Raw genomic sequence first — 21,371 nt, 5'->3', positions numbered from 1 at the left:
TTTAACCCCTTATTGTTTCCGCATTTAGCACAACCCAGCCAGTGAACAGCCCAGGCTGCTGTTCCTTTTGACTTTCAGGAGAAGTTGAATTCTATTATCAATACCTGTGAAAATTTCAGTGAAAACCCTCAGAAAAGCTCATGGAGTAAGGAGGAAGCAAGATAAATGCTTGACAGTTAGACATGCCAAATACCTCTGTTTCCTGTTGGGCTTAGAGTGTGCTCTGAGGCTTTGTGCCTCTTAAAAAAAAAAAAATTGGGGCATAAAGTTCCAGTTACCGTAAGTACTCTGCTCTCCAGCTCATGGAAAAAGAAGTGGCAGTGCTGTCATTGTCACAGCTCACAACAAACCCCTGTTTGTTTACTTAAAATCCAAATTCCTTAGAACTCATGCTCAGTGAATTACATCACAACTGCTTGGCATCATAACTACAGAGAATTTAAAAGCTTCTGCTTATCTCGCGCACACAGCAGTGACGAACCGTCCTGGCGCGGTGCTGGCATTGGCCCTCGTGTGATCCACTCTACAACCTGTATTTGTACAGGCTATCACTACCATCAGGCTATTACTACCATCAGCAGGAGGCTGACATAAGCATAGCCCCCAGGACTAAACTGGGTCTACCAGTGTTTCATTGAAGTGCGAGAAAACTCAAAGGTGAGCTACCATGAGAAGAAAGGGAGTAACAGAGGGAAATGATTTGCAAACACACGATAAGCAGCATGATCAAATCAAGATGTTACAAGGGGGAGGTTTGAGAACATTTTTGCTACAATGTGCTCAGAAGACAAGAACATGCAGAACTCAGTATTTATCAGGGTAATATGAAAAAAACGCAGAGCATGACCAAGCATCGTCCCCTGGGATATATGAAATGGTAACCTGAGAATAAGGCCCAAACCAAAAGAACCACATAGATACAACTGACATTTACCTACACATCTGTTAGTTCTTGCCTCATAGCCTTCAGGACAAGTTTCTCTAACGTTCCTTCTAGTCCTGGAGAAAGGTATTCTGCTGTTTCTATACTCCGAGAAGGAGCTGTAGAGATTTGAGGAGTGCCTGTGATACTGTTGAGGTTGATAGTTGTCTCTCACAGGGGAGAATTGAGCATAGTTATAGCTATTGTAATAGGCACCGTAATTTGGCAATCTCTGCAATCCAGCGCAAGATTTCCCATCACCTAATAACTGTTGTCCAGGTGGACAGATACACTTGAAGCTGCCGGGGGTGTTGGTGCATTGAAATGCACAGGGCTTAGGCACTTGGTCACATTCATTAAAGTCTGCTCATGTGACATGATCCAGAGCAACAAACCATGTGGAAAGGAGAAAAAAACAAAACAACACGTAACTATATGTATAGAGACACACATCTACTTTTCTCAAGCTGTGGAACAAACTCAAGACATTCAAGTGAGATCTTGAAGGTAGTAAAATATGAAAAACACAATGCTAGGTCGGCAGGTGATTCTGGCGTGCACAGTAATATACCTTTACTCCTCCTCTGCGGCTGCTTGTGACGTAAGGCTGTGCTCACAGAGGACAACAGCTCTTGCTGAACCTGTTGCCTCGAGTGGTACTGAAGGACTGTGTGGCTATAGAATGGGGATCCAAGTCTGTTCCCTTGCTTTTGCAGTGGCAGAGCCACGTGACAGCCCAAAAGCTGCTGGCTGCGGTTCCTGCTGGTCCCCAGAAAAGAGGTCCTCCGATGAGGACACGGTCCTCAGGAACCACATGGTTCATCGTGTCACAGATACTTCAGAAAATTTTTTCAGAAGTGTTCCACCGATGGGTGGGAGAAGCTGTTGGGCTCTTCTTTAAAGGAGGATCCTTAACAGGGAGCATTCGTGAGCAGTACAGTTAGGAATTCGTTCAGTCTGGCACAGAGAAAAGCTCGGAAGCCGCAAAACGGTTATTATACTCTGTGTCAGGGCAAAAACTGGGTCTCAAGGATGTGTCACAGGGCCACAGGGGAAGGAGGCTGGGAGTGTTCTAACCTTTCTTGTCATTACTGGTCTCTCCAGCCACGAAATGTTAGAGACTTAACACTGAATATAAATTCACTTGTGTATCATTAAAACACAGAATATTTTTTTCCTAAGGAATCCTGGTTTTTTTTAGAAGTCGTTGCCCTTCAAATTGTAATCCAAAGTCATTTGACCAACCCAAGCAGTAAATATCCATCCTTAAATCAAAACAGAGAGGTAAGTACACAAAGTACAGTAAAGGCTTTAAGAAAACAACATCGTGAGTGTCCTTCAAGCAAAAGAAAGTAAATACGAGTGCTCTTGGATGCCGTAGAGCCAGGCCTCCTCCCTCAGACACCACCAGAGAGCAATTTTCTAAAGTTTTCATTGAGTAACTCCAGGCCCAGCTGAAAATTTGACACACTTTTCTAACCTACAGTCATTCTTTACTAAGAATGGCTTTACTAAGAAACGCAAAAAATCTGCTCATTCTGCCACCAAGGGGGCATTACTCCAGCTTCGCTCCGGTTCCCTCTGAACACAGGATTTTGGGCAGTGTGTAACTGATCACGACCCAAAGCCAGGATACTGGTATTTACGCAGTAATGCTGTTCAGAAATGTCAGAGTCTATTAGATTGTATTTTTGTTAAGAGTTCAATACTTCACACATTCTAAAGTTTTCAGGAATTCTGGGGGGTATTAATAATGACGTGTTTTGAGAGTTGGAAACCTGGGGATAATTATTGTGGTATTTTCCAACTGTGATTTCACAAACACATAACTGAAACGCTATGTATTAGTTGAAATATCATTGTAATAATACTCCCAGGTGTAATAAACAAGGAAGTTTTGTTTTTAATACTGTAAAAACTAATATGGATTTTAAGTTTCTACTCCTTCACGTTCTTAAGATGAAAAACATGTTACTTGTATACGTGTAGAGAACACCGAAACTCGGTACTTCCTTAGCACTTAACTACTCTCTAGATGCTGAGTTTAACATTCTTTACCTGCACAAACCAGATAGTAGGTACGTGCCCTGACATCTGCACAATGGCCAGTGTCCTCGGAAAGTTGTGGATAACAACATTAAGACTATCACGGAAAGAAACAGAGCTGATGAAAATTCACGCCATGTCTTTCCTAGGATCATCCTGTGCAATATGAGCGAAGTGGAAGGCAGCAAGTCACTCGCATTAATCCCCGTAAGAAGCGATCGCTGGCTGACTGCTAAGCCTGAGTCTCCATGGGGCGGTGTCCCTTCAGTGACACACTATGAATATTAAGTACTTACAAGAACAAGGTGAAATGACTGTGAACCTAAACCAGTGAAGTTCTCCTGCATTTTTTAACATAAAGAACAATAATTGATTTTACATTCCTGCACGTGTTGCATTTATTAACACGTGTGAACTTCAGCTTTGATGCAACTATATTTTAATCTTTTGTTAAGCAAATAACAATACAAAGGTGCATAAAGGTCATACTTTAATTTCAAAGGGAGCTCTCAGTGGTCCCTGGTCAGAAGATGGCTTTAGGACAGCTGCTAGTGTTCTGGGCAAATCTGTAGTCCTAGAATTTATCCTGCTTCTTAATGTCAGAAATGTAAATGCTTTTAATGTATGTTAAGGAGTCTGGGATTTATTTCATTTCAGTAGAGAGGCAGCTGGAAGTAATGTCTTGGTCTACAGCCAAACAGTTTCTTACTGCAGTTTAATCTCTTCAAAAAACTCAAAACATTCCTGGCTCAGTATTCCCAAATCTTTGGTTGTTTAAAAGATAAAACCAACCCTGTTCTCCAGAGCAGCTGTTTATCACCTCAGAAGGCTAATCCTGCAGGAGTCATCACGGAGGAACGCTGGCCTGATATGATACATGACAGCAACTGGAACCAGCCTCCAGACCTAGTGTCATCTGCTAACATTCATAAATCACTGTTATCAGGGTGGCTCAGCTATTGTATTTTACATATTCTACATAAACACAGAAAGGGTGAATCTAGATGATCCTAGTGCCATCCTGAGGTCAGTTAAATGCCTGGGGAAGTGTTTTATGCACTTGTGCTGACTCTGTTGTTCTCCCCACCTGAGCCATGAGAACACCCTTCAATTGCTACGCCGGGGCACGAGGGAGAAAACTCTGCACGTTTTTATGCCAAAAGGTTCCACACAGACGGCAGGGGGGAGTAACTACACGGTCAGCATTCCTGTGACTGGCAGGAATCCTCCTTCCCCGCTGTGATCCACCCCAACCAGAACGGGGAGTGTTGTGTGATCAGTGTGTATCAGCTCCCTCCAGTCTGCCCGCACAGAGAACACCCTCTGCAGTTCCAGCGGATGGGTAAGTGTGTCTGTGTCACTGGCTTGCAGAGGTGAGCTCTGGGCATATGGTGCCTCTTGCAACACACTTCCTTTAGGGGCATCCATCACTCCTTCAGGCGCCAATCAGCACAGTCCTGGGTATAGCCAGTACCCATCCACCAGTGCTCTGAGACCCTCTGTTTTCCAAATGGGGACCTATAACAGGAATGATTTAGTTTTGACTATTGGTTTTGAATGAGACACTTTGTTTTAATGGGGAATTTTGTACTTGTTTATATGGCATAGTCTTGAAACAGGAGAGCATTGTTGGATGTGTTCCAGCAGAAAGCCCAGCCAAAAGCAGCAGCATGTGATACTGATGTGACTGAACAGCTTACCCACACAAGGTCTTCCAACTCCCTGGGACCGGTATCCCCTTAGACACACACAGCGGTAACTTCCTCTCGTGTTCTCACAGATCTGGTTGTAATGGCAGTGGTGGGTTCCATCCCGGCATTCATCAAGATCTGCAAGCAACAAGGCAAGGGTTATGAGTCAAGATTTTTCTTGAAACTTCTTCCAGCTTCAGACTTCTTCCAGCTTCAGACTTCTTCACGTAGAAGGAATGCAGCTAAGCATTAGCTAGCTAGATCTGGCCTCTGAATGCACACTTTCCTTACTTGGTGCCCCCATTAGGGATTGTAACAGTTTGTATTACGAATCTGCAAGCAGATTTGGAGCAGATACAAAGATACATTTTTGCATTTACACACACTTTTCCCATTAATTTTCAAAACTTTTCACTGAGGTTTCCAATGTGATCAGCTATTTTCAAGAGACATACTCAATCTTCCCATCATATCCCACTAGACAAAGAGATGTGGTAGTATACATAACACTGGGTACATTTAAAAGCATTCCTGAGAAGCAGCAAGGACCTGTGATCTTGATTCAGAGCTCCTGAGACAAACGCTTAAGAAAACATTCACATGGCTCAGTCAGTGAACAACTTGCAGAATTCAAGGTGGCAACACTGAAAAGATGCAGAGAAAAACCTGACTGTTCATTCTTAAGAGCATCAGAGAAGTAAAAGTGGTGAGGATACAGCTCTTGTTTTACCACCAGTTACAAGAAAGTTAAACATATGTTCCCATAAATGAAAAAAAGTTGGTGCCTTAAGTGCAACTTGTATTAACTGGAAATGAACCATTTCCAAGATTATTAAAAAAAAAAATTCAACATTGTCCCTGTGTTTACCATCATGGTACAGTGCCTTGACGCTCCTACTCACCAATACAAGTTCCATTCTCTGCTTTGGTCATTCCGTTGGGACACAGGTCAATGCACTTATAGCCACCGCGGGTGTTTTTGCAAAGCTGGTCAGGCCTGCACACACTCTGCCTGCATTCATTTATATCTTATTAAAAAAAGAAAGAAAAAAGCAAGAACGGAAGTGAAGTCACTTCCTTACACTGCGTTCCTAAAGAGCAGAATAATCCAACTGTAACTATACTGTACGTGCATTTGAATGCATGTTTATCAGCGAGCCCAGCTCCAGCGTCCTTAGTTCGGCTTTACAAACAAATTCAGACAGACATACTACGGGTATCACCCATGGCAAGACTTTCATTGCTAAAGGTTTCCAGTAACAAACAGACCAACAAATACACGCTGAACTGGAAAGAGGAAACGACTGTTCAAAGGCTCATTCGTACCCATGCACTTTCTGCCCTTCAGCTGGTATCCTGGATCACACCCACAGTGGAAACTTCCTATAGTGTTGAAGCACCGCTGATGGCAGGAGTTGGACTCTTGACACTCGTTAACATCTGTTGAACAACACAAATCCTTGATCCCACAGCTGTGAGTTGCCTGGTCAGCATTTATCTGAACAGCGTTTCGGCTGGACTTTGTTTTATGCTCAAGTTACTACGCTAGTGAGGGACATTCGAAATATTTCTCTCACTTCTCCACAAAAGAAAATGCACGTGGGACACAAATGGAAAAACATTAGATAATTCCCTGCTAGGATTTTAAATTTATTTCTAAAGATGGAAAAAGCAGAAGATTTAAACATGAAAACCAAAAAACCCCAACATAAAAAAACCCCAAACCAACAACCAACACTGAACCCCTCCCCCTGCTCCAAACCACAACCCTAATAATGAAAATTTATAGACACCACACTTGGAGATGCATCTTTCCAAATGTTACTGTCGGTTGTGTGAAAGACTGCATTGCCAGTGCGAGAAAGCGAACGCCAAAACCCGGAGAGCTCTCCCTCCGTACCTTGGCAGCTGAACCCATCGGCTGTCCTTCTGAAACCGCTCCCACACCTGAGCACGCAGCGGTATGAGCCAACGGTGTTCTCACAGTCCTGGCCCCCGTGGCACGTGTGGCCAGCTACTGCACACTCATCAACATCTGTAATTAAAACCAGGCTGTAATTAAAACCTGGCTGTAATTAAAACCTCACTGTGTCAAAATGCAACACAGATTAAGCAGCGCCTGGAGCGTAATCAACTACAAAATACTCTATTACAAATATATTCAGGTATTAAACAATTAGAATAGCACCAATAAATTATATTCTTACAATGAGAAAACCCGACCAGAACATTTTCCTAGCAATTTAAGTGCCATGGGGCTTTTCGCACCCAGCCTGTCCACTGCAACACGTCTCTTACCCTGACATGTTCTGCCATCCGCAGAGATTGTGAGGCCCTTTGGACAGGAGCAGTAGTAAGATCCCATGGTGTTATGACAGGTATGGGAACAAGGGCTTCCCGCAGCACATTCATCTTCGTCTGAAACAAGGAATAAGCAACCTTGTTTTCCTGGTTTTAAACCTTTTGGACGGTGTTTGTTTCTTGTATAATTTCCTTAATTTATAAGCTTTCAAAGGGCAATAAAATAAGTCCACAAAAGTATATCAGATGGTTGTTCCCTCAAACAAATGTGACTCCGTCATCTGGAGGAGACAACTAAAATGCTCCTAACCTTCTCTTCACCTCCATCCCCCAGACAGGAACCTTGGGCTGTTGTGCAGGTTCCACCACTCATTCTTCCCTCCACACGGATCATCTAAGTGCTTCACTGCTCAGCAGATACAACTGGGGGACACTGAGCCACAGTATCTGAAGCGCTGACGAAAAGCTGTCTGGGGACTACTTATATTCTAGAGGAGTACAGAGGTGAAGTGTCCCTCTGCCTGTGGATCCACGTCCTTTTATCAATGTGCTGCAGGCTTTGAAACTCTAGTAAAGGTGATGTGGACTCTGGTGGGTGAGCACTGCATCCAGCACTGCGGCCCCCAGCACAAGACAAAGACCTCTTTGAGCAGGTCCAGAGGAGGGACACAGAAATGGTCAGGGGCTGGAACCCCTCTGCTGTGAGGACACGCTGATTGAGTTGGGGTTGTTCAGCCTGGAGAAGAGAAGGCTCCAGGGAGACCTTAGTGTGGCCTTCCAGTACTTAAAGGGAGCTCATAAGAAAGACGGAAAGAGACATTTTAGCAGGGACCCAGTAAAGGGCCAGAACAAGGGTAACGATTTTAAACTAAAATGGGGGAGATTAAGATTGGAAATAAAGAATACATTTTTTCCTGTGAGGGTGCTGTGGCACTGGCACAGGAATCTGCCACCCCTGGCAGTGTTCAAGGCCAGGTTGGACAGGGCTTTGAGCAACCTGGGTCTAGTAGAAAGTGTCCCTGCCCAAGAGAGGGGAGTGGAACTAGATGAACTTTAAAGGTCCTTCCAACCCAAATCATTCTGTGAGTCCATGGTTACACACCGCCCTTGTCACAGCGTTACCTGAACAGTAAGGCCCAGTGGAGTCCAGAGCAAACCCAGGGGGGCACTGATTGCTACGATCTCCTGTACGGTGAAGGAAGCACATGTTACTTGTGGATGAAAATATGCCCATTTTATTACTTAAAAAAAACAACCAACCAACCCTTGAGAAGTGCAAAATGGATTCAGTAAATAGGAAATAAAATAAAAAAAAAGGCAGTACATTAATTGTTGGAGGAAATAAATGCAAGTTCAGTAAAGGCTTGACCAGATTTATCATAACTTAATCTGGGGACTTCCTTTTCTCAGACCGCTTTTTAAAGTGGTAAAAAAGAAAAATCTTACTTGTGTTTCAAATCGCACAGTGAGTTCATGGTCTGGCAAATGGGCTAATCATTATTTTACTACATTTGTTATCAAAAGGAAGGGCTGCAATAGGCAATCCTCCTGATTCGTTTACTTTCAAAACTGCGTTGTTTTGTTTGACAGACTGTGTAAAAAGGTAACAGGGCTTTCTGCTAACCAGTTAGGCTCTCTCAAAGGAAAATCTGCTTACACAAATGTATGCCCTAACCTGTAAGACCCCCAAGATAAAGGGTTAACAAAAGCCAGCAGTTAGTAACGCTCAAACCTGGTACAGTGGGTGAGGGAGCTACTGGCCCTGCGTTAGGGCTCATCAGGTTTACAGACTGTCCATACTCAGGTGTCTGCACAGCATTCATATCTGGCCTTAAAAAAATACATCAGTAAAGCATCAAGAAAGTTTTCAGGCTGCAGCTCAGCATGATTTTTTCTTCTGTATATGTCAAATAATTCCAGAAAAGCTCAGTTTGAGGAAAGACTTGGGCCATTTAACCCATTTTAGTGCTGAGTTTTGAATGTTCTTCCACCTCGGTATTATCTTACTTACATTTGTGGGTTTTCCTGTGAGAAGAAAACACACCATCCTTAACTGCTATGCAAGACCAAACCCGAACATAAAACCCCAGCAACACTTGACCCTCCACAAAAAGTGACAGTAGTTTCATTGTAGAGAATGAAAGATATGTGCAAGGAAATGGAGAAATATTTTAGGTTGAGGGTCTGAAGCTACTGGTGATGCTGTCAGCAGTGCTTGCAAAGGCAGACGAGCATCATCAACGAGACCTGCAGATGAAGGGAAAGGGCAAACTGCAATAGCTCTTACAGACTAGACTATCAGTACATTAACAAGACACGTAGGTGCCAGGATCTAAACTAACATTACCCAAGTGTCACAGTTTTCTCCTTCAAGGCCATAACCAGCTTTTGAGAAGAGCAGCAGTGCATTCTGAGAAGACAGGAGATAACTCTTCCATTAACCTGCGTTTGTGACAGACTGGAACAGTACCTTTGGCAATGGATGCATGGATCTGAAAAGCTGCCGTTTGCTCCAGCGCGTTGTACTCTGTTGTAATGGAGGAAGCGTGGAGTGTTTCCACCAAGAAAGGCATCTTCCCTTTCTTGTAATCATAGGTGATGGTGTGTTTCCATGTGTAGTGAACGCTGACTCCATCTACCGCAAAGAGACGGGTAGAATGGGCGTAGAGCTGTTGATTGTGTGGTTCCATGTGTAGGGAGCGCTGACTCCATCTACCGCAAAGAGACGGGTAGAATGGGCGTAGAGCTGTCCAGGGCCTGTCTGGATGTAGTCTTCTGTGTAATCCTGAGAAAGTGCGATTCAGGCATCAGCCACCGCAGTCCTCGTACTTTAATGCGGTATGAAGTCTATTCTGAGGAAGGCATTTTTCCTTAACAGCCAAACAAACTGTATTTCATGTGCCAGACCTGCCTTTTTTACTCTTATTTTAACTGCTGAATGTTAAAGGCATCTGGAGTAGTTTTTAAAATAAGAACAGGCAGGTGTGCTGAGGGTCCTGATGATGGGCACTACAGCAGAGCATTTCCCAAAAAACCTGAAAATTATTCTTGCTCAATAACTGGCTTTTGAGGTCTAAATATTTCTTTTGTATCCTAAGTCAGATGCTGACAACCTGTGCTAAATAAACGCTCAGTAATGACAAACTGCCACTGAAAAGAGGAGTAAATAGTGGCCAGGCTACATATTGCAGTGTATCAAAACACCAAGAACTGCATGTGTATTTATAGCACTGGAGGATTAATATTAGAACAGTTTCACTGGTCATCTACCACTTTTTAATTACCACCTTTACAGAAATTAACACCTTTATAGAAACATCTTTGAAGAACGTTCTTTCTTTCACAGTAAAACCAATTATCAAACACCTGGTTTTAACCCAAAACTTCAATCCTGCATATTACATTAAGCAAAATGTTTTTCATGTCTTATGCTAAACCTGAAAGATAGAAAAACAGCTCCTGCAAACTCCATCTTTCGGTCAGGAGTACGAGGTCAGTATGAAAAGCTGTCTTACTCAGGGAGCAGCAAGGAATATTTTCTGGAAACAACAGTAGTGAGATTATAACCCTTTGCCATGTGATCATGCAAACTGCCCTCTCTGATCACTCCTGAAACAGATCAGAGAGGAGTATCATTCTTTGAAAAAACAGACCCTGTAAAATATTTCAGATAACTTGCACAAAAGGCCTGTTTGCCACAAGAGCTGTCTCCACAATACAGAGCTTGGATGCTGTCACAGAAAAAGGAGCGCATCGTTAGCAGACGCGTGACGGCGTGCATGGCCAGAGCACACCAAACACCCTGTGATGTGAGCTGTTCAGAGTCTGTTAACCCCCTATCCTGGCAACTTTATTAGCCACAGGAATGTTTCTCTGCCAGACTAAGTATAGCTGGAGCTCCAAACAAATCATCGGTAACAGTCAGAACTTTCTGCAAGGTGTCATGGTATAAAAGAGCTGGTGTCATCTTCGGGGAAGCCAAGAAGTCAGGCAGGTTTAAGATCATAGAATCATTTGGTTGGAAGTAGACCTTTAATACCATCAAGTCCAACCGTTTCCCCTGCACTACCAGGGTCCCTAAACCATGTCCCTCAGCACCACATCCATACATCTCAAACACCTCCAGGGATGGGGACTCCACCACCTCCCTGGGCAGCCTGTTCCAATGCCTCACAACCCTCTCTGTAAAGCAGTTCTTCCTGACGTCTAACCTAGATCTCCCTTGGCACAACTTGAGGCCGTTTCCTCTCGTCCTGTCATTTGTAACATGGGAGAAGAGACCAACCCCCACCTCTCTACAACCTCCTTTCAGGGAGTTGTAGAGAGGAATAAGGTCTCCTCTCACCCTCTTTTCTCCAGGCTAAACAACTCCAGGTCACTCAGCCGCTCCTCATAAGATTTGCTTTCCAGACCCTGCACCAGCTTTGTTGCCCTTCTCCGAATATGCCCAAGTGCCTCAACATCCTTCTTGAAGTGAGGGGCCCAAAACTGGACACAGGACTCAAGGTGTGGCCTCACCAGTGCCCAGTACAGGGGAACAATCACTTCCCTACTCCTGCTGGCCACACCAGTGCTGATACAAGCCAGGATGCCATTTGCCGCCTTAGCCTTTATCGATGCACCTTTATAGCTCTGCTGAAAGCAACACCTGACACGCTGCCTGCGTTAACTGCCTCAACAACACTTCCCAATATGAACACTTCTAACAGCTAAATATCTGCCCTCCTGCTGACAAATCTTTGATTCCAAAGACAACATTAACCCAGGCACAAAGTAAGTTACATACAGTAAAACAGTTTCCAGGACAGAGTGTCTGCTGCTTCACTATAGATGAGGGAAAAAGAGGGTACTGGTGATAGAAGGGGTCACATCTCCAGCAGCTTTACCTTCATGTTGACATCAGTGACTGACTGAAGCTGCAGCACGTGGCCACTCACAACAACATCCAGCAGCAAGGCTCCATCTGAATCCAAGCCCCGGGCAACGTGAGTCATCCGCAGAATCTCACCTAGGAATTTTAAGAGCACATTGATTTATGAAATATCCTAGCCAACAACTCACGTTAAGCCATACGCCATCTGATTTTATACTCGTATTTTTATATGTCATTCTATGCCTATAATAGAAAACACAATGTGTTTCAAATTACAGCACTAAAAGCTGTATTTAAGTCTCAGAAAGCCGCAGTCATTCAGAATATATTGGTATAACCACAAGACTCAAAGTTCAGCAACAGTTATGTGCTATTTTTTGAGAATTGCAGGATCTATCAAGCTTACAGAAAGCAGAAAGAGATGATTTGTCACGGGTAACTAACCAGTTGCAAACTCCACTTGTGTTTCTCTCTTGAAGACAGCGTCAGTGAGCGTAAACCCATTCATTGCTTCTCCAATTTCTTTTGCAGTTGTCCAATAAACTGGGCTGAGTATAGAAACAAGCTTTCTCATCGCTGGACCTGAGGGAAACGTGACATAATTAAGAGCTTTTTTCCTAACATCACATGACAGTTGATTATGAAGACCTAAAGTAGTGTAAAACCCTTAAGATTTAAACCAGAAAAAAAAAAGCATGTATTGGTATATACAGAGGAAACGTTTTACAAATACTAATGTACTGCAAGTTAGTATTGAAGATTCCCCTTTCCGCTCTCTATGAAAAGTTTCTTCAGACAGACTTAATGAAACAGTGGTGAAAACTGCCATGGCACAGAATTCACCCTGGCTCAAGGCAAAAGGTGATAAAAAGGTAATGAAAAGCCTACCAAGGCTGCGAGGGACGTTTGTAATCTTTGCTTGGATTACTCTAGTTTCAGAGTTGGGGCTGTCTGTTACTGTGGCGTTCAGGAAAGCAATTCCAAATTCAATATTGTTAATATTTCCAATGATGCTGCCTTTGGCACGCGAAGGCCCACCTGAGCAGAGGAGGGAAGGGAGAAAGCAGAAGGCCTATGTGAAAACTCTGCTGTCTGATGTTGTGGGAGAGAGAAGATTCACAAATGTTGTCCAGCATTTTAAGAAATAAGGATACATCTGCATACATTACTACATAATTTGCAAAAGTAAGGCTCATGTCCTGCAAAAAACCAGGATGCTGTCATCACGGCTGTACGTAAGCGCTGTGAGATACACGCACAGTAACACGGGAGTCACCTTACGCACTCACCCCTGTCTGGAAAGCAACAGCTGCTCAAAGCATTCTCTAGTGCTGTGGGAAAGGTTATCAAAAAATACACCCAGTTCAAGAGGCAGGGGAGATTCAAGCCAAAAAGATTCAGTTACTTGGGTCAACTGGCCAAGACATGAGGAAGGGCTGTCCCCATGCTGTCATTGCATGCCAGCTGCAGCAAACTCACCCGGACATGCTTGGGTGTTACACCTGGATACTTGAGAGGAGTCTCCAGGACAAGGACGTCCTCGATTTAGCGGGGCTGGATTGCTGCACAGGCGGAGGCGGGTCTGCTCTCCTCCTCCACATGAAGCAGAGCATTGGCTCCATGTTTGCCACTGCCCCCAGTTTCCATCCACTGAAGAAATGAAGAACAAAGAAAGCAACTTTTCATTTTAAATGGGTGATCAGTGATGCTTTAGTGTTCATTCTTTCTTAATGGAACTAACACGTTTGAAATAAGAAATAGCTCAAAATACAAACTTCTCCCCTCAGAAACACACCACCTTTAAAGTTTTGTCAGCTGTAGTGGAGACAAGGAGGCTCTTCCAGAGGATGTTTCCAGTGTAACGGTTGGGGATTTAGCAAGAGCTGGGTCAAATTCTTCCCTATGCCACGTTGAAGAGGTGTCATTTCTGGCTGACCAGGGACACTTTGTACAGTGTAAATTACACATATCTCTCTGCACAGTCATGCAAGTCCCCCCCAGGAGCAGCATGCCAAGGGCAGTGTATGGGCAAGTGAGCTTGGCTTGCTCTGGGTGCTGCCTACTTATTGGCATTGCGCTACAAGGAGAAAAGTCGCATCACCCCCCAGGGCTTGACTGCCAGCCAGGAGGTTCTGCTGAGGTGCCTCATGCCAGTCTCTGCATCTGAGCCCTGGAAGTATCAGGATCCACAGATTTCAAAACTGAAACACACTGTCATGCATATGTAGACCCATCACAAACCAGTTCACAAAGAACTGCTGCCAATATTGAGAATGTCCTGGTCAAGACTTCTCAGTAGCCTATCGCTAGAGACAACTTAACTGTCTACCCGTAAAACCTAACTGCAAAACCGATGCAAGAGCACCAGAAACCAAACAAAACACAAATCTGGCCAATAAAGAACCAAAGCAGTTGGTGTCCAGCTAGTGGAGGCTGACGGCATGGGGTGCAACAGGCAGGGGCCCACACCTCGGGTGTGCAGATGTGGCTCCAGATGGGGTCCATCACCAGCACATAGGTCAGCAGGATGCTGAATACACCAGTGGTGTACATGGAGTTGGAGCTCCTGCATCATCCACAGGAGAAGGGTGTGTAATGGGGAGTGCACAGAGGAGAGATTTAATTATTTAATTATTAAATCAGAATTAATACAATAACAACCCCTTTCTGGGATGAGTTATAGAAGGGTGTTTAGAAATTTGTGGGTGTTTAGTAAGTCTCCAGCATTGTGATTTGTCTTCTGTGTTGCTGATACTGATCCTGAATGTGTAAGTTCACTGACTGCCTCCGAGTTATGTATTGTCAATAAATTAATCAACTGCTTGGTTGTCATTTTGCTTAAAGCATTTGAGCTGAGCATTTTTCCCTGCTCTCGGAGTACATTATGAGAGTTCACTGGGAGCCTCATTAACTGTATTTAGTGTAAAAACTAAGTAGAATTACTCGGTGTAGGAGAGATTTTCATATGCTTTGTCTTGTTTTGAGTTATTCCACCTCATTCTGGGGAAATCTAACATGTGAAGGGGGTGACAATCATTTAAAGAAAAAAGTGAGGGTGGATTATTAGACTGTATGAAATTGTAAGTCATTACAGGAATGTTCTATGCTCCTGTCATAACACAAGAATCTCACACACGTTATGTAGATCCTGAAGTCTTCCAGGGAAAGCTGTGTTTCACTTCTCTATTGGTCCAAGCACTCACCAGGGCACAGTTCAGCGCTGCATCTCTGGATCTGCATGTCAGCCCCTGCACATGCCCTCCCACCGCTGGCAGGGCGGGGATTGTCGCAGGTCCGGTATCGCCTCATCTGGCCTCCATTGCACGTTCGACTACAAGTTCCCCAACTACTCCACGGGCCCCAGTTGCCGTGAACTGTAAAAATAAGTTGATTTTATCTGTCTTCCTCTTAATAACAGATTCTTAAAAGCAGACAGTCAAGCTAGGAAAATATTCCTATTGGAGAATAACTTTTTAATTTCTTTCCCCAAAATAAAGATAAAAAACCCAGGACAATGAAACATCAAGGAACACCACCTTGCCCAGCATTCAGTGATTGCTCAGACTGTATTAACCAGCTCTGGAACATCATTGTTCACTGTAATCAAAAGAGTCTCTGCACTGCTGTGAGGTACAGGGGGATTCACTGTGCAACTGGCAGCTCTCACTTCAGCGAGGTGCCTGACCTCTGGCAGTCCGGCAGGACCTTATGGACCAGCTGCTCCTGGTTTGTGCTCCTAATAGTTACTGTTAAATGTCCCAGTCAGGCTGGCTGACAAAGAGATGCTTTTATTCCTGCCAGACAGCTAATACCCCTGACTGTGTTCAGCCCCCCTGATTTTCATGGCAGCGTGTGATTTGAGGAGGGCTCCCTTCCCCTTGTACATGCATACAAACCCAGTAAGCACACCGGCAGCCAAAGCACTTACCCGGACAGGGATCACTGTTGCAAAAATCAATTTGTATGTCATTTCCTTCACATTTGTGACCCCCAAACTGTGGGGCTGGGTCTGAGCAGTGGCGTGTTCTCTGCCTGCTGCCTCCCCCGCAGGACACGGTGCAGGCGCTCCAGCTGCTCCACACGGCCCACTTCCCATCCACTGGCGAGAAAGGCACAGCATGGGATAGTTACCATCTCTGACATCAGAAATAGCAAAGCAAATCAGTGCTGTGTCAGGGTAAAATTGACTGCAGGATGTTACTGACTCCATCTGTAGAACATCTCAGCTACACAGGGATTTCTACATAGGGATTTCCAGGAGTGAGAGCTGGAGAAAAGCATGACCTGTCTTCTAAATAACCTGTAAGCCTGACCAGACTCACGGTCAGGGAACACTCCATCCTCCAGCTCAGTCACACACTTTTAGATATCTGTAAGCAAGTCAAGCCTCACACAAAGCAGTCGCTGAAATAACCACAGCCAGTAGATGGCCAGTAAGTGCCATCCCAAAAGCCCAGTCTCCACTCATGCATCCTCCTGTGGCTGCTGCTGCACTGTCTGAAGGTGTAACCATCACCACCTTCTCACTGCTCCTTGCTATCGGAGCTGTGATTTAATGGCTCTGCTGTTTATAGGAGTTGTTACTAAATTTCTCATGAGGCAGGTCTAAGCAGTTCAGTAGTAGGGGCTTTGATCTCCCAAGACAGTGCCACAAACTGTTACAGGTACATCCGTGTGAACGCTTGAATTGGTGGCTGAGTAGAGGCCGATCAGTCGCAAACTATCTGCAAGCATCAGCATTGTGGCAGCAGCACATCAAGCCAGATAAATGTGCAACATTGAGCCCTCAGCTGCTCAATTGCCACAAGAACAGTTGTCTCCTCTACCTGGTGATAGTTACAGCGGGGACTCAGCATAGGACCTGGCACGTGCAAAACAGAGCGTGAAGTCAAGAAGGATCTAGTCTGAACTGCCTGCACATCCCACTTCATGCAATTCCCTTCATTACCCCTGCACTCAGCCTCAGAGGTCACAGTTCAAAAGTGGGACTTTTCCCATCCAGTCATGAAGAACTTACTGAAACGTGGAAGAAAAGGGTAAGTGAATAACAGAACCTAGGAAAATTTGAAAGAAGAAATGTTTATGGAACCTGTAATTTAACTGCCAAGGATTTAAAGCTGCTTTTGCACAGTGGCAGGGTAAAGGGAGAGAGACAGGCCAGGAGAAGAAACCCACTAAGTAATGTCTACAGAGGGATGCTAAAGACAGTGACAGGGGCCAGTGAAAAAAAAGGCTTGAAATGATTTTTATACTTTCAGAACTGGAAAGCTTTTGATATAAGATGAGTAGAATTTGGAAAGGAAATTACAAGTTTGTTATTGTTCTCTATGCGTCTGATGCATCTTACCCGGGCAGTGTCTCCTGCTGCAAACCTGCATCTGTGCATCAGACCCCTCACAGTACGATCCATCATAGGAAGGAGGAGGGTTATTGCAGAGCCTCAGTCGTGTCTGAGTGCCTTTCCCACAAGTCTCGCTGCAGGGACTCCACGGCAGCCAAGAACTCCACTCACCATCCACTGCAAAGGCAGCACAGCTATGGAACTGTTCAAACTTCGCAGCTGCTTTAACTTGAAACACAGCTTAAGGCAAAAAAGCTTCATTGTTTAGTATCAATAAGTGAAATATCCTGAACATGCCTTTGAAAATACCTTTGTCTTGAGCAACAACTGGAACAGTTTTCAAAAGAGAGATTAATTCCTTCCTTTCTGTTTTCTGAATACATCACCTCACTACGACCTTAGAACTACAGGGCTGAACGCTTGATCAAATCTGGTGTTTTTCCAAGCTATCTGGCTCTGACCGCCCCGTGCCAGGCTGCAGGCCTCAGCCAGGAAGGGGCACGTGAGCTAAAGCCAGCACACAACTCCGATGGCTACCAGTAAGCAGGAGCCAGAACTGGTTTTGTTGCCAGGTTCTAGAGAAATGAATCTCAGGCCAGCGGATGAACATTTGGCATTGTGGTGGTAGCAGAGCCAGGGAAAAATGGAAAATCAATATAATAAACATTGTGCAGAAGTAAAGATTCCGGTGGTGAAGGTTTATGATTGAAGTACAACCTGCCAAACAGGTTAGGTACCATCAAGACAGGAAAGAAACCTGAATGTTCAGCTAGTTAGGAGGAAGATGTGGCTGAAAATTAAAACAGAGGAAAATATACACATCGTGTCTCAAATTATTAACTTGTTTTACATGGCTTTTTAATAGTTGGTGGTTTGTTGTTTTTTTCATTTTGATTGGCTTTGCAGAATAGATTTAGATCAGTGAGTTTTTCTCTGTGAGAACATGGGTAATGAGTACTGTAAACCATCAAAACACATAGTTAAAATTTTTATTGTGGAAAAAAAATGAGAAACTGAGAAATGCTGAGAATATTCCTTGCACTTACTCTTGTGACTGTTTCCAAGAACTAGTACCAAAATTACAAGCAATTTTAAAAGAAAAAAATTGGGAGCTTGATTCTTCTATGATTTAAAACAAGCTGGGTTTGGGGAAAAAAAAAAAAAAAAAAGAAGCCTATGTGGGAAGCTGCTAATTTTAAACCACTCGTCTCTTACCTGGGCAAGGCCGAATGATACACATGACTGAATCCACAGCACTGCCACCACAGGGCTTCCCACCGTGCTGAGCTGGTGGGTTACTGCAGGTTCTGGTCCTGGTCCTGTTACCTTGTCCACAGCTCTTTGAACACTCTTCCCATAGCCCCCACTCTGACCAGTTGCCATCCACTACGAAACAGAAAACCCCACAGTTTTAATGAAAAAATATATCTGGGGTTATTTATTGAGACTTTCTCTTCCTTTCCACCTAAGTCAAAATGAATTCCAGCTTCTTAGAAGAACTGATGTGTCATGAAGCTCCATGGTGATAACGGTTCGCTGTTGGGGCACTTAACATAAGGTGTGTTAAAAGAACAGATTCATTAAAGAAATACCTGGGCACGGCTTGCTGTGGCAGCTGCGAACGTCTCTGTCAGGCCCCTCACACCTCCTGCCACCGTTTGCCGGAAGAGGATTGTTGCATTGCCGGACTCGCTCCTGAACGCCTTGACCACACGTTATGCTGCAAGGTCGCCATTCGAGCCACTCCGAGTATCCACCGTGCACTGCCATGGGAATAGTGATGTCATCATGACATGCTTGTGCTCATAACTCTCTCACACTGACACAGCGAAGTGAAAAATGCGCTTCGTCTAAGTCATACGTGGAAATTCAACTCACTTCACGTCTGCATTACTGCAGAAATATCTTAGCACAGGTCAGAGAATACTCCAGCTGCTTTGCAACAGTTACTGCTTGTGCTCCAAACTGCTTTTCTTGAGCAGCACAACTAAGTTATGATATATGTTCTGAGGATGGGATTGAGTTCAAGATCCTTTTGTTATTCTTTGTCTCTCAGTCCTTCACACTCATCTGTCTCACACAGCTGGATGAGTATAATGGAACAAAACCTCAGAAACCCACTAACTGGGCTTAACATGTACCTAATGAGTATAAGGAAGATAAGATAAAATATCTTCACTGTAAAACACGGATAAGATAAAATCTTGAAGGTATTTATCTCAATTAATGCTGTAATATATCAGTTTGATAGTCATAGAATCATAGAATCACTTTGGCTGGAAGAGACCTTTAAGATTATCAACACCAACTGTGCCCCAGCACTGCCAGATCCCCACTGACCCCTGTCCCCCAGCAGCACCTCCACACGGCTGGGAAACCCCTCCAGGGATGGGGACTCCACCACCGCCCTGGGCAGCCTGGGACACGCCTGCACAACCCCAACAGGGAAGAAATTGTTCCCCAGGGCCAACCTCAACCTCCCCTGGAGCAATTTAAGGCTGTTGCCTCTTGCCCTGTCAAGAACATAGTCACTACTGTGTACTTTGTGCACCTACCCTGGACAGTCAGTGGTACTCTAACAAGAGCAGATCCCACAAGGTTCCTCGCTACACACTCGTACTCAGATGTATCTTCCTTCTGCGCTGCAACAATATGCAAGGAGCCGTTAGACAGGACAGTCACTCTCTCATTGCTCACAACCGGATGACCTTGGCGGGACCATTTGATGATGGGAGGAGGCTCTCCGTTTGCCTGGCAGTTCAGCATGGCTGTGGCACCGGCTTCAATAACTGTCTCTACAGGTTCAACGGTAATGACTGGAGGACCTGGAAGGGAAAGGGTCTTTCAGGTAATGGCACATGGTTGCATTTTTTTCATTATATTGAATACTAACGAGGGCGTTATTGAAAACAAGGGTGAAAACAATATCAAGTGAATTTACTTTGACTAAAATTATTATTGTTGATCTTCCGCTGTCGAAATAGAGAAAAGTTAAAATGACAAGAGGCTACTTTTAATACGTAGCATCTGAGGACCAAAGCTGGGACTGAGGCCTAACTATATGAGCACACAGTTGTCTTCATTGATAAAATGTGTTGCTTCTCAAAGCCTGCAGGAAGGTGCAATAGCAATAATGTCCAGAGGCAACTGGGACATAAGTAGCACATCTATACTGCTTGAAGCTATAATAGAAAATGTCTCCACCAGTGAAAATATTTCTAAAATATTATTTCTGCCAAAAATAAAATATTGCTGGTGAAAAATGGGATTCATCTCACGTAACTTCCTGACTGTAAAACTTAAGAGTCTGGTTTAATCCTGTTGTATAGACACCCTCTCTAGCCCACTAAGAGAAACGGGCCCTTTCAGAAGGTGATTCACCCTGTTCCAAGCTGGCTTCTAAGATGAGGCTGAATTGCTCTCTATAAGCTTCGCTTCTCTGACCTCGCTCACTAGCTTAGGCTAGACTCTTAAATATTAATGATGACAGATGAGATTATCTTAACCTACAGTGAAGCGCCCAACCTCCAAAATTGCACTGGGAGCTGCATCCACCTGTCCCAAGGCAGGTGGTTGCTCCAATCTAGTGGCATTAAACTTTTTGCTTTGAGTCTTACTCTGAAGCGTTAGCGTCAGGCTGCGTTCCACCACACCAGCATCATTGGCAGCCACGCACCAGCCTCATTGGCAGCCACGCACTTGTAGTCACCCGCATCTTCATTCTGAAGAAACAAAAACCAAGTCGTCACATAACCTGTCATCATTATGAGGGTTTTACCTGCGGGTAGGTTTTCTACAACACAACACGGCACGTGCTAGGTCTCACAGAGGCATCCAGTCAGATTCTGAAGTATTCCAACATTTTGCTTTTATCAACATTAAGCTGATATTGTGAATTATTCTTACTGTTACTACTGCATTTTTAATTTCTTTCAACTACTGAATTCTGAGCATCAAATTCATTTTTTTATTTAAATGAACTGAAGGGAGCTGGTGTTCTTCACCCCATTTCAGAATACAGGCATTGGTTTACAGGGATCAAGTGGGTCTTGTTTGCACATGGAAAACACAACTGCTTTTCAGCTGACCTGCCTAAGGAGAGCCCTGGCTCTTTTAAGGTCAAAAGCAAAAGTCCCGTTTAATTTGGCACAGCCAGGTTTTCACACTCCAACAGTAAGTACATAGATTTGGTCCTTC

At 44.2% G+C, this 21,371-nt stretch overlaps 1 protein-coding gene across 1 annotated transcript in view; it reads right to left on the bottom strand.

Moving 5' to 3' along the window:
• Positions 1-20,896, bottom strand: part of LOC104491015 (hemicentin-1-like) — a gene marked incomplete at its 5' end in the record, with an annotated part of 25,245 nt that extends 4,349 nt beyond the window's left edge. Inside the window, 21 exon segments of the mRNA XM_010133370.1 lie at positions 935-1,285; positions 4,669-4,797; positions 5,562-5,687; positions 5,986-6,099; positions 6,560-6,694; positions 6,958-7,077; positions 8,083-8,145; positions 9,431-9,573; positions 9,651-9,745; positions 11,847-11,968; positions 12,278-12,415; positions 12,722-12,871; positions 13,313-13,483; positions 15,037-15,207; positions 15,762-15,932; positions 17,181-17,351; positions 18,390-18,560; positions 18,767-18,937; positions 19,730-19,999; positions 20,792-20,852; positions 20,855-20,896. Of these exon segments, the coding sequence (XP_010131672.1) occupies positions 935-1,285; positions 4,669-4,797; positions 5,562-5,687; positions 5,986-6,099; positions 6,560-6,694; positions 6,958-7,077; positions 8,083-8,145; positions 9,431-9,573; positions 9,651-9,745; positions 11,847-11,968; positions 12,278-12,415; positions 12,722-12,871; positions 13,313-13,483; positions 15,037-15,207; positions 15,762-15,932; positions 17,181-17,351; positions 18,390-18,560; positions 18,767-18,937; positions 19,730-19,999; positions 20,792-20,852; positions 20,855-20,896 (3,085 nt within the window).
• Positions 20,897-21,371: the final 475 nt, after the last annotated feature.

The sequence above is a fragment of the Buceros rhinoceros genome, unplaced genomic scaffold (assembly GCF_000710305.1).
Source record: "Buceros rhinoceros silvestris isolate BGI_N320 unplaced genomic scaffold, ASM71030v1 scaffold15133, whole genome shotgun sequence".
NCBI lineage: Eukaryota > Metazoa > Chordata > Aves > Bucerotiformes > Bucerotidae > Buceros > Buceros rhinoceros.
This window is presented reverse-complemented; position numbering and strand designations above follow the sequence as displayed.